The 13511-nt window shown below is 44.1% G+C and overlaps 1 protein-coding gene across 1 annotated transcript in view; it reads right to left on the reverse strand.

Annotated features, from left to right (window-relative positions):
• Positions 1-282: 282 nt before the first annotated feature.
• The window catches only part of LOC114026297 (transcription factor COE2-like), a 53995-nt gene continuing 40766 nt past the window's right edge, over positions 283-13511 (reverse strand). The window contains exons 9-10 of the mRNA XM_027839966.1: positions 7843-8010; positions 283-356 (exon numbers count right to left, since the gene is read on the reverse strand). Of these exons, the coding sequence (XP_027695767.1) occupies positions 325-356; positions 7843-8010 (200 nt within the window). The 3' untranslated portion in view covers positions 283-324. The remainder of the gene's footprint in view (positions 357-7842; positions 8011-13511) is intronic.

Below are 13511 nucleotides of genomic sequence, written 5' to 3' on the forward strand. Positions count from 1 at the left end.
TCTTAAATATTTTACAAACATAGGAAGGTGGTTTTCATCAAGTCCATAAAGAAAGAACCACATTTCTGTCCTTAGTACTGACCATGCATGCCAATGACGGTACCTGTCCTTGTCCACTAATGGGGTTGGAGTTTGGGCAGCCGATCTCTCAGCTACAGGAGAGACATGAGACCAGGTAAGATGCAGGCTCCTTGCATATCCAAATCCATACAGAGTGTTCCTTTGGGGGGCATGACAGCCCTCCAAGAGCAGTTAGTGCTTTCTATATTAGTGGTCCATCACATGAAGTAGTTGTGTGTTCTGAGACGCAACTCTTCCTTTTCTTTACATCGGGGGGACAACGAGGCCGGTCATGGCTGAAAACAAAGAGCAGACAAAGGCATGAGTCCGTGGCACATTTCTTTGCAGGGTGTCCATTGAAGGCAAGAAGAAAGAGCCTCCACCACCACCACCACCACTACCTTAAAGAAGACATAGGTGTTTTATTGATATTAGCAATCATTTATCAAAGAAGGGGTGACTTCAGTCCGTACAGAAGCCATAAATCTAGAGTAGGGGGATGGGCATTTTAGCATATCCCCTTCATTTTTTCTTGTTGTTCCTTCCTCTCAAATTAATCAGATCGTATTTATTTTGTACTCACAGAGTGCAGGGTGCTGATACAGGACCTCTGTCTAGAATACCCCTCTCTCCCCACTACATAACTTTGGACTGCCCCCAAACAGATTTAAACCACACATTTTAGTAAAAGCCATGAAAGATAAGCCACTGGTTGTGGATTTTAGATGGACACATTCAAAACTACCTTTTGAAAAACCAACTAAATTAAAAGGGAAAACATAAAACTATATATTCAACTGTCAGTCTAACATAGACATATGTAAATATATATAATGTATATGTACAAAAAAAGAATAGTCAAGATTTAAATAAAACTAGGAAACTAGGAAATGTAGATTTCACCATAAAGAAAACTACAATAGCCCTCCCAAACTATAACACTATGTTCACTAATACGATAAATTGCCTCATTTCCGACAGACAAAAATTAAACTAGATATTATGGCAATAATTCATGTGTTGAGATGAGAAACCAGAGGGTAAGAGACTTGTCCAAGGTCACACAGCAAGTGCCAGAGGTAGGATTTGAACCCAGAGCCTCTAACACCTTTTTGTGGCATTTACACAAGGCTCTCTTTGTCTCGGGGGTTCATGGCTCAGTTCACATTTCTAGAACACTTGCCAATTTACAAAGGATGTTTCTGCCAGTGAGCCAGGTGGTTTGGTCACCTGTTAGGGATGCTAATTCCTCAAAAGGAGTATGACATGTGGATAGAGTAACCTTGGAGTCGGGAAGATGGAAGTTCAGTTGTTACCCTGGGTCAGTCAGTTCCCATCTCAGTATAACAGCTCTCTAAGACTGGTAGAACAGACAAATTGTTGACCTGCTTTGGTGGAGGGAATTTTCACACCAGGAGTTCCCACACAGGGGCAGAATCTTTGTACCAGACGCATAGTAAAGAAATGAATGCAAACCCAGGCTTGTTCTCTATTAGTAGGGTATCAGCTAGAAAGGACCTCAGAGGACTTCAAGTACAGCCTGCACATAGCCAAGAATCCCCTGAATAAATAGTCTTCTAGACTTCACTTGAAGACCTCCAGTGACGGGGAGCTCACCACTTCTCCCCACACTTGTGAGTTGAAAAGCTCCATGAAGTCAAAGGCAAATTTGAGTACACTTTGCTCCTTCTCCCATTTCCTACAACAACGTTCTGTACATTTGTTGAATGAATGAGTGAATGAATGAGGAAAACCCACTTCCATTTGTTGTCCCAGATGGCTTCTACTGGATCATAAGGGAAAGGAGCAAAAATCACGCATATGAGCTCACTTAGGCCCTGAGTTTCCTGTTTAATCAGCTCTAACTTTCTGGCCCTCGCATTTATTTTTAGCAGAAATGTGATTGGTTATTTTTAACAAGCACATTCCCCTTTGACAGTTTGCTGCCAATCTGGGATGTTCAGTAATGAGTGTTGACCCACTGGAATGGAGGTTCTAATTTAGTTCCTAATTTAGGAGCCTTCCTCCCTCCCCCTCTGTGCCTTTGCAGTGGACAGCTAACTCCTCATCTGGCTAGTGAAAGGAATTCTGGGAGAGCTGGGATCTAGGGTGGATTGGAGGGTGCAGAGCACTCCTTCCTCCTGGCCCCTGCTCAGCTCTGGGAGCCAGGTAGCTGGCCATGGCCCAAGAGAAGGATTATCGAGGGAAAGACCCTGCTCCAGTCCTGCTTAACCAGCTGCAAATTAATACAATTTAAGGATCCTTGGGAAGTGACAACCCTTTTTCTTTACAATAAGCCATGTCTATCGCTTAATTTGAACAGATTTCTGGATATATTCAGTACATCTCAGTGCATCGCACCTTATTAACTGGAGTAGAAACATTTTGCAGAGGAATTGCTCTTTATTAGGCTTTAAGGTAAATAATTTAATAGCTTTTCTCCCTCTTACTTTCTTTTGATTTTTCTCCTCCCTTCCTTTCTTCTCTCCTTCCTTTCTTTTTTCTTTCTTTTTCTCATTTATCTCTCTCCTTCCTTAATTCTAGCTTTCCTTTTTCTCTCTTTCCTTCCATCTTTCTTTCCCCATTGATCTTTTTCCTTTCTTCATCTTATCTGTTCCTTCTTTCTTTCCTTCTTCCTTCCTTTCTTTTCTTTTTTCTTTCCCTCCCTCCTTCCTTTCCTTCCTTCCTCTTTCATTCATCTCATTCCTTCCTTCCTGTTATTCTTCCTTTCAATTTTTTCTTCCCATCTTTCTGATTTTATTTTCTTCCTTCCTTTAGTCCTTCCTCCCTTTCTTCCTTTCTTTCTCTTTCTCACCCTCCCTTCTCCCCATTTGTTTCTTTTCTGAATGCCAGCTAACCCTCTTGGGCAGAGTCTTTGGTAGCCTATTTCTCTGCTTGTCTCCAGCCTTTATTGAATGTTTGTGAGATCTGGATTAAGGTCTTACACAGCTAGCAAAGCCATAATTATTTTTGCCTGTATTACTTTATAGCGAATCGATGTAACTTTTCAATAACGGTGGTTCAATTCCAGACCCTCCCTGATGATCTGGAGTTATAGCAACCCAGACTGATTATCCCAGAGTGCAAGGATTTTTTTCCTTTCTTTTTTTCCTTGAGGGAAACTGGCAAGAGCATTAGACGCACAGTGTTGGGTATTACCCTGACAAGCTGTGATCATCTGCTGAAATGCTTGATTACTGCTGTCTTGAGATGGGCTAATGCATTTCCTGGATCAATCCAGCCCAATCCAACAAGAATTTATTAAGCACCTACTGGGTACGAGGAACTAGAACTCTGGCCAGTCAATTTCTCACGTGGATATTTTTGCCTTGAACCTCTAAATTCCTTTCAAAGCATGAAGCACCTTCCCTTACTTAGCCCATTCTTTCACTGTCTCGGGGGGTTGCTGCAAGAGCTTGTTGAAAGGTCAGACTGGATCAAGTAACAAAAGATGCCGCACATCGCCAGAGAAAGATCAGGTTTCATGTTTCTTTCCTTTCTCCTAGCCCTGCCTTGGATGCCCTAGTGGGCTTGCTTGGCCAGCAAGAGGCTTTTGCTTTTTGCTTTGAATCACTAAAACTAACTTAGAAAAAAAGCCCAGGAGTTGAGAGAACTCAGCAGCCATCTAGCATAGTCCAAGCCTTGCACCCTAGGAATTCTCTCTACAATATCCCTGCCTGTGGTTATCCAGCTTTTGCTTGAAGAATTCCAAAGAGAGAGAAACTACTAGCTCTTTCAGCAACCCACTACATTTTGAGACAACTCTTAGTAAATTTTTTTTGCTGATATCAAGCCTAAATTTTCTTCTTTTAACCTTCACTCATTGTTTCTAGTTCTATCCTCTGAGGCCAAAAAGAACAATTCAGATTCCTCTCTTGTATAACAGCCTTCCAGGTGCTTGAAGGTGGGGCAATCATATTCCCGGGAAGCCTTCCCATCTCTAGACTAAACATTCCCAGGTCCTTCAGCCCTGTGTCACACAGCATGGGCTCATGGCCCTTCACTATCCCCATTGCCTTCCTCCTAACAATGCATCCATATCCCTCTCGATAAAGAACAGAACTGAACACAGTACACCAACAAGAACAAATATTAAGCCAAGAACACTCATTTAGTTATGAGATAGGGCCATTTTTCCTAGAGTATCTTTCATTTCATCAGCCCCTTTGGTCCACCCTTAATTCTCTTCACCCTTCCATCTGCTTCCACCCCTCCCCCAGAATATTTACAATGAATCAGAGATTTATAGCTGGAAAGGACCTTAATCATCATCTGCCTGAGATCACAGGCAAAAACAAAAGTGACAAATCAGAATTTGAACCAAGGTCCTCTGGCTCCAACTTTAGTACTGAATTAGTGCCAGGGGCTGCCATGGGAGTTCTTATCACTGGAGGGCATAAATAAAAGTCTGAGGCCCTGTTTGTCACATGTGGCATAGCCGGGCTTCTTTTAGAGGGTGTGGGTCAGGTTAGATGGCCACTAAAGTCCCTTCTGGCTCTAAATTTCTGTCAGTCTCAGAACTGGAAATGTCCATTAGACAATGTATGAGCCATTACATTCTTATTCTTTCTGCCCCAGAGGCATAGAAAGAATCCCTTACCTTCTTCCTTGTCCCCAAACTCCTCCCTTGCTCTCTCCCATCTGTGCCTTTTCATTATGCATTTTCCTAACAATAACTGTTTTGTGAAAATGAAACCTAGCAACTGGGCTCCCATCCAAAATAGTCCAACTAGAGGGGTAGTTGGGAAAGGGGAAATGTCCAAAAGGAATCACTGTTGTTTCTCCTCCATCAGCTATGTGATAAATCTGCAATGGAAGACCTGGTGCTGGGTGGCACATGGAGACATCCTCTGGTCAGAAATGAAATTCTCGGAGTCCCTAAGTAGCACTGTGGGCTGGCTTCTTGGTTCTGGCTTGGTGCTGGCTTCTCCAGCCAAGTCATAGAAATACAATAGAATACTGTGAGTTGTAAAGAAGGAGAACAGATCTGCCACACAGTTATGTGACCCCAAGTGGGTCATTTCATTTCTCTCACCCTCAACTTCCACTTCTGTAAAACAGGGGCACTGAATGACGAACCCCAAGACTCACACCAGTTCTAGAGATTCTGTGATTCCTAATCACCAGAACCCTCCGGGGACTCCAGGTACCATAGAACAAAAAAGTTGAGTAGGATGCCTCAAAAAAGTGCTAAATTCCCTCTCATTAGGGGTCTTCCAACAGGGGTTAGATGCCAACTTGTGGAGTAGGTAGGGATAAGGATTCTTTCCTGGCTAGAGTGGAAAGACATCGGATTTAGAGTCAGAGCACCTGGGTTTGAATCCAGCTCTGTCATTTACAAACTGTTGGCTCTCAAGTCAGTCCATCACACTTTGGGATAGCTATTCTCAATTTTTTTTCCTGATATCAAGTCTAAATTTGCTTCTTTTCAACTTTTACTCAGTGCTCCCATTTCTGTCCTCTGAGGTCAGAAAGAATAATGCTAATTCCTGCATCACTTCCTGCGAGTGATTTAACCCCTCGGGGTCTGTTTGCTCTCTGTGAAAAGAAGGCAATGAACTCTCACATCTCTAGGAGATAACCAAATGAGATAATATTTGTAAATCACTTAATACAGCTCTTGGCACATAATCGGTGCTTAATAAAGGCTCGTTCCCTTTCTTCTTCCCTTCACCAAAGTCCTTCCAGCTCCGATCCTGGGGTTGGTCACTGAGATCCCTTCCAGGTCTGAAATTCGGTGATTTTGTCAAGTTTGACTGTGTGATCCCTGTTTCCTTCCCATTCTAAATCCCACATGACTACCAACCCTCCCTTACACTACACAGCTTTTCTGAGTCACGGCTCGCAAAGATGGCCCTAGAAGGCTTTTTCTAGGGACCGCTCAAGAACGAAGCTACACATCGACTCTGCTCTGGCCACAGAGCTGCATGTCCAAGATTCCCTTCGAAGCCCAGCAGGCCTCAGGGACTTGGATCTGAGAAGGGTTAACCGAACCTCTGACCCTTTGGGTTCTCTCCATCACTGCTTGTCAGGAATATTTTCATGTCTGAATGTGCAGAGCTGCTGAAAAATAATGGGGGCCGTCAGTGATCCGCGGTGCTCAGCAGTTTCTAATTTGCTCCCTTGCCATCAGCTGCCTCCCGTCCATGATGAGATGATTAGATATTCGTGTACTCATCACATTTGTGTTACGTCATGTCACATTACATTTCATTGCGCCGCTCAGAAACAAGTTTGACGTGTGATATTAATTCTTTTTCTTTAAAAAAAAAAAACTCACACACACAAAGACATACACTTTTCTTCCCTCCCCGTGGCCCTGATCAGGCACCTGCTATCAATTTGGTGAACATGGAAGTCAGCGTTCTGGGAATCGCTGGTTATTCCTGATGGATCCCATCCAGCTACGCCCCTGGAATGTATACGGACTGCAGATGACAGGCAGGCTGTGTAAGTAGTAACACATGCCAGCCCATGTGATGACCCAGGGCATCCTTCAGGGAGAAATTGTACAGTCTTCTGGGCCTAAACCACAGTGCCGGGAGCCTGGAAATTAATTCCTGGATTCTATATTTGGAACAAGTCTGACCACGTCACTCACTTACTCAAGAAACTTCAAGACCTCACTATTGCTTCTAGGGTAGGATACATAGTTCTCTGTTTGACATTTAGAGCTTTTCATAGTCAGGCTTAGCTCACCTTTTCAGTCTTACTACAAATTATTTCCCCTTGCTACTCTAAGTTCTAGGCAAATGAGCCCATTTACTGTTCCCTGCACACTGATGCTCCCTCCTCTGTGACTCTGCCTAGGCTGTCCTCCACGCCTGGAAAGCATTCATCCCTCACCCCAACTTCAGTTCCACCTAGTCGCTTCCAAAACTTAGCTCAGAAATTTTCTCCCATGTCAGTCAGTCGGTTGATAAACATTGACAAAGGGCTCACTATGCATCACGCAGTGTGCTAAGCTCTGGATACAAAGAAGGGAAAAGCTGCTTTTGCTTTCAAGGAACTTGCCTTCTAATAGAGGGAACAACATGGGAGTAAGTAAATATGTACGAGATATATACAGAGCAGAGAGAAGCTAACCCAAGAAGGGGAGGCACTGGCAGCCAGACCCACCAGGAAAAACCTCCTAAGGGGCTGGGGTTGGAACTAAATCTCTAAGAAAGCCTAGTAAACCAAGAGGCAGAAGGGAAGGGGCAGAGAATTTCCTTTCTGGATATTCAGCTGTTAAGATTTGTTCCCAGGGGCAGCTAGGTGGTGCAGTGGATAGAGCACCAACCCTGAAGTCAGGAGGACCTGAGTTCAAATCCGGCCTCAGACCAAACACTTGACACTCACTAACTGTGTGACCCTGGGCAAGTCACTTAACCCCAATTGCCTTTAAAAAAAAAAAAAGATTTGTTCCCTCTTCCTCAAAATATATGCTTATCTCTGTCCTTGTTCTACTCTTTCTCCCTTTGAATGTAAGTTTTTGGAAATCTATTTTTTTTTCATTTTGGGCTTAGCACAATATCTTGCTCATCACTGGTGTTTAATAAATGTTTGTTGGATTGGACTAAGCCATGACTGGCACTTGGAGATGTTGCTGAATCTGTCTGTTTCCTACTCCACATTTTAATGGAAATTGATCACCTCCAAGTATTTCTTGATTGAAAAACCAAAAGTGTCTTTGTCGATGGATGCCAAAGAGCGGAGTGAGGCTGGTGACTTTCAGTGTGGCTTAGTGAGCCCATGGACAGGAGTTCTGGGCATGTGCTCCCAAGGGGCTATCTTTCTTACCTCTGAATCCATTTCCATTTCCACTAGAGCAGGCCGGAGAAGGGGAGCCTTGGGGTCTAATGACAGGAGCAAAGGCACTCTTCTGTTTGACAGCTGGGAAGACGGAAGACGAAAACGGGAGGATGGAGGATGTACTGGAAGAGCCAACTGTAGGACTTGAAGACATTACTAGAAAAGAAATAGCATGGTCCTCATTTAGAAGGAGATGCCACCAAAGTGCGGGCCAGGCACCCCTTGATCTCCATCAAATTCCCCTTAGGACAAAAAATGTTTTCTTTCTTCTCAAAGCTGGGGAAATCCATGTTCCCATCATTGTCTTGCTGTCCCACACAGGTCTACATAGAGCATGGGCCAGGTGTGCAGCTCCCCCTGGGAGAATTCCCATTGGATCAGAATGGAACACACACCCAGCCTACTCTCTATGAACAACTATACCTCCCTGCCCCAACCCTACAATGTGGCCAGCCCATCCTTGGCCTGAGGGACTCTCCTTTAATAATAACAGACTCCCATAGTCCTTTAAAATGGGCAAAGTCTTTTACTCCCTCATTTGAACAATCTTGTGGTGAGGCTACTACAGGTCTTATCATGCCCATTTTACAGATGGGAAAACTGAGGCTCAGATGGGTTAAGTGACTTATACATGACAGTTAAGAGTCAGAGGTGAAATTTCAACCCAGTTCTGAGGTGGAATTTTATAGTGTCTAGAGTATTGGATACGGAGTCAGAAAGTCCTGAGTTCAAATCTCATCTCTAGTATTTACTAACCTTGTAACCATTTACAACTCATTTAACCCATCTGAGCCTCAGTTTCCTCACCTGTGAAATAGGCATGATAAGACCTGTAGCACCCATTTCATAGGTCTGGGGTGAGAGAACACACATAAATATGAAGTACTTTGCAAACTTTAAGAAATATCAGTTATTATCATCATTATTATTACACCGTGGGATATTCATGGATGGGATACTAAGGCTTTAAGGACTTCTCTCTTAGTCCATTTGCTTTTTCTCATCAGACCTGTGATTTTATCAGTGGAGGGGACTCCCTCCCCCAAGATAGATCAATGCCTGAATCCCCACCCACCACTAATCATCTTAGAGAGTTGTTGAGGGTCAATAAAAGTATAAATGACTTGATCAGGGTCACACAGCCTGTGCATCTCAGAAGCAAGACATGACCCCAGGTCTTTCTGACTCTGAGGCCAGCCCTTTATGCATTGTACACCATGATGGCATCTCCTACTATAGTTCCTGCAAAATAGCAAAAGAACCTGAAGCCCATTTGGATGGATTCACCAGCAAACTGCACAATAATAACAAAGAAAGGACTGACTTGGGGGTCAAATGTCAGGTAGTGTCATTGCCGAGCGATGAAACACCTTTCGATAAGTACAGGAGGGAAGGAAGTACAATTAGAGAATATTTTGTCAGAAAAAGATCTGAGGGTTTCGATGGACCACAAGCTCATATAAGTTGACAGTCTGATGTGCAAGCTAGAAATGCTAGTGATGAAGTCCTGGGTTGCCTTAAAAGAAGTATAATTTTGAGGAATAAAGAGGTGATCATTCCTCTATCCTCTGCCCTGGTCAGACTTTATCTGGAATATGCTCAGTCTTGTGCCAATCAAAGACATTGATAAGTTAGAGGGTATCCAAAGGCAGGCAACCTAGATGATGATGGGCCTTGAGTCCACACCATATAAGGTCAACCTGAAGAAACTGGACACATGTAACCCTTGTCTTAGGAGAGAAGACTTGGGGGGCAACTTGAGAGCCGTCATCTACTACTTGTACAACTGTCCTGTGAAGAGGAATACAAGACTTACTCTGCTTGTTCTTGGAGGGCAGAATTAGGAGTGCCAGGTAGTAGGCACAATGAGGCAAATGCATGTAGTCTGGGGGAGAAAGAGATGAAAAGAGCTGGAAGGTCATTCTTATCTCAGTTAATATCCAAGAAAACCAAGCTTCTCTAGAAAGCATTTCATTTCTCCTCTTCTCTTCCCTGCCAGTGAAACACATTCTTCAAGTAGTGCCTCAACCTTCTATTTTCCTTCGAGATAATGCCGGTATCCAAGGCACCATGTATAGAGGAAGGTCTATTCATAGCTTCAACCAGATTTCCTCCCTCTGGTCCATTTTTCCCCATCGACAAATTAAGGATGAGATATTCTCCTTTGGTTCTGCTATTTACCACCTGAATCATGGGGAGAGGGAATTTCTTTACCTCTCTGGGCCTCAGTTTCCTCATCTGCAAAATGAATTAGTTGTATTATATGGTCTTTAAACTCTAAGCCCTATAACCTTATATTCCTTTGGCCCCAATGGCCCACAAGAGCAAACTACCTGAGCTTTGGTTCCCAATTTGTTCAGTCAGTAGTTTGTGGAATAATCTTGGGCAAGAACCTCATTTCTGACAGTTCAAGTTGAGGCAGCAAAATGGTACTTTGAATAGAGCACTGGACCTGGAATCAGGAAGACCTGAGTTCAAATCCAGCCTCAGACAACTACTAGCTGTGGGATCCTGGGCAAGTCATTTAAACCCTGTTTGTCTCCATTTCCTCATCTGTAAAATGAACTGAAGATGGAAATGGCAAACCACTCCAGTAACTTTGCCAAGAAAAATCCAAATGGGGTGACAAAGAATCAAACAGGCCTGAAAAATGACTGAACAACAATTATTATTACTACTACTACTAAGTTCTAAGGTTCTTTCCAGCTTTAATGTTCCATGGTTGAGGATTTTAGGACCCTCAAGCAGAGCAAAATACACATTATATGGTTAGCTTTGGGGAGAAGATGGCTTCAACAAACAAATTTGAGGCCATGACAACTTATTCCATGTCATTACCCACAAAGCTCTAGGTAGTGAAAGGGGAGAGTGGGGCTGTTAGCCTTAATGCAGAGATCACATACAATAAGTATTCGGGGGATCTGTACTTAGGGTAAATGCCCTTTGTTATGGAGTCAAATAGCCTGGCTGGAGACGTGTTTCATGTTTCCCCCCTTTTCCCCCTCTCCATTTTACTTCCTGCTCCATCCCAGAGCAGGGTGAGGCCAACGATAAGTAGTATCCTCCGACAGTCTCGATGCTGTTTAGTGTAATTCTGCCTCTGGCTCCAGGCTGCTTTGGTGGTTTTCTCTGCTTCAGGGGACATAGCCCCCCTTCCCCCTGGGCAGGGCAGACTTGTTGGCTGGATTGGGTCTTGGACCAGAGTTGAAGGATTGTCTTTTTTTGGCAATTGACTGACCAACCTTTCCACTGAGTTTGTTGTTGGACATCTACCTTCCCTTGGATGGGAGTTAAAGTTAAGAAATGCATGTCAGGGCCTGAAACTAACAGGGACATGAGGAGTGAGGGGAAAACCACTTTTCTTGTCCCCGGGATGACTCCCACCACCCCAGCTGGACCTCGCTGGGCAAATATCCGCCTTTTGCACTCAGCCATCCCATTTGTTGGCACACAGGGGTCTGTCAGCATTTCATTATAACCCCCTATTGTCAGGGGTTTATAACTTAGCCATAAAAAACGTGCTCTGGGCTGAAACTTGGCACTCACAGCTCCAGCTAGGAAGTGAAGCCCGTACGTCAAATGGGAAAAACATCTGTTTGGCCACTTTTGGGGGGCTGGAGTTCTGTGAGTGCAAGAACAATAAAGATGAAGGTTTCCGATCCCCTGCTTTGGCAGTCACGAAAGTCAAACATGGCTGTGGGGTTCAATTTTATTTTCTCCTTAATCAGCTTGGACAAGTAATTACACCATGGCATGGCCCAGCCACACCAGGCTATTGGGGAAAGTAGCATGAATGGCCATAGCACTGGGCTTTTCAGCCCCGGATCCAGGGGCTCCTTGGCCTCTTTGGCGTTTTCTCCTCCCCTAAACCCTAAGAAACTGTGATCTATCTGGATCTGGACAGGCAGCACAATGGACCAAAGAGCATTGAAATATCTAACATTTCTATAACCCTTTAAGATTGCAAAGCACTTTACAAACATTTCATTTGATCCTTACAACAACCCTGGGAACCCTTGGCGATATTACTTTCCCCATTCTAGAAATGAGGAAACCGAGGCAGTCGACGGTTAAGTGTCTTGCCCAGGAAGACACAGCTAGTGAATATCTGAGGCTGGATTTGAACTCAGGTCGTCCTGACTCCAGGCCCAGTGCTCTATGCACTGCATCACCTAGCTGCCCCTTGGAAGGGATCTTAGCAGCCTCCTAGCCCAACTCATACCTCCAAAATACCCATTACAATATACCTGATCATACATCATACAATATATCTGACCAGCCCTTCCTTCCAAACTTCCGCAGAGAGGGAAAAGCCACTGGGTCCAGAGGAGGCCTATTCCTTCTACACCGGGATAGTTCTACTTGGTTAGGAAGTTTTCCCCAACATCAAGCCCACTCTTTTTTCCTTTGCACCTTCCACTCGTTACTACCGTCTCAGGCCATCCCTCCTCCGCACGATAGCCTTCCGATCCTTTTAAGACAGCTCTCATGTCCACCCTGAGTCTTCCCCAGGCAATCTAAGAGCGGCGGAGATAGAATACAGACACTAAGGTGAAGAAGGGATGTGAAAAAATGATGCGGATTTAACCATGTATATGAAAGTGCTTCAACAAACAGAAATACATGAAAGGTAAGGCAGCTTAAGAGGCCGAGGTGAGAAAACTGGGGGACATGAATACTTGAGAGAGGTGACTAAACAGTGGATAGAGAGCAGGCCCTGGAATCTATGTATCTGAGTTTAAATCTGGCCTCAGACAGTTACTAGCTGTGTGACCCTGGGCAAGTCACCTACTTGCCTCAGTTTCCTTATCTATAAAATGACCTGGAGAAAGAAACAGCATCTTTGCCAAAAAACCCCAAATGGGGTCACAAAGAGTTGGACATGACTGGAAAACAACAACAGATTTAGTCCAAGCCACCAGAGTACGATGACAGCCAAAACCCCCTTAGACTGTATTAACAGCAGCACAGTGGCACAGAGAGGTTCCTCTCCCGTTATTGCCCCAGCCAGACTGTTAGTGTCGGGCTGACTTCCCAAATTTTAGAAGGCACATTGACAAATCAGAACTGTGCCGATGGGGAGTGCTAAGAGAGGAAGGGGACTCCAGACCATAACGTTGAAGAAGCAACAGGTGCTTAGCCTAGAGAGAGACGGACAAGGGGTGAGGGAGAGACAATAACCTTGTCAATCAAATCCTGGAGAGGAGTCACACGGAAGGGTTAAACTTAGTCTACTTGATACCAGAGGAGGAGCACCGAACAATGAGGGGAAATGATAGGGAAATAGATTTTGGCTCGCTGCGACAATGAACTTTGAACAAATTAGAGCTTTCTAAGGTCGCTGACCGATCCTGAATCCTATAATCTGAGAATGAGATGACCGAGAGGAAACCGACCGGCTTCCTGGGGTAGGGAGTATTTGAACCCCACCATGTAGTGAGATCCCCATCACTATAGGTATTCAAGCAAAACTGGATGACCCTTTGTCAGGGAGTTGTAGAGTAGATTCATGCTTCAGGTAAAGTTTGGACTGAATGACCTCTAAGGTCTAAAGATACTATGTATTCAGACAGAGACATATAGTACACACACACAAATGGATAGATAAAGAGATAGATAGATAGATAGATAGATAGATAGATAGATAGATAGATAGA

The sequence above is a fragment of the Vombatus ursinus genome, unplaced genomic scaffold (assembly GCF_900497805.2).
Source record: "Vombatus ursinus unplaced genomic scaffold, bare-nosed wombat genome assembly UNPS02014837.1, whole genome shotgun sequence".
In the NCBI taxonomy this organism is placed as follows: domain Eukaryota; kingdom Metazoa; phylum Chordata; class Mammalia; order Diprotodontia; family Vombatidae; genus Vombatus; species Vombatus ursinus.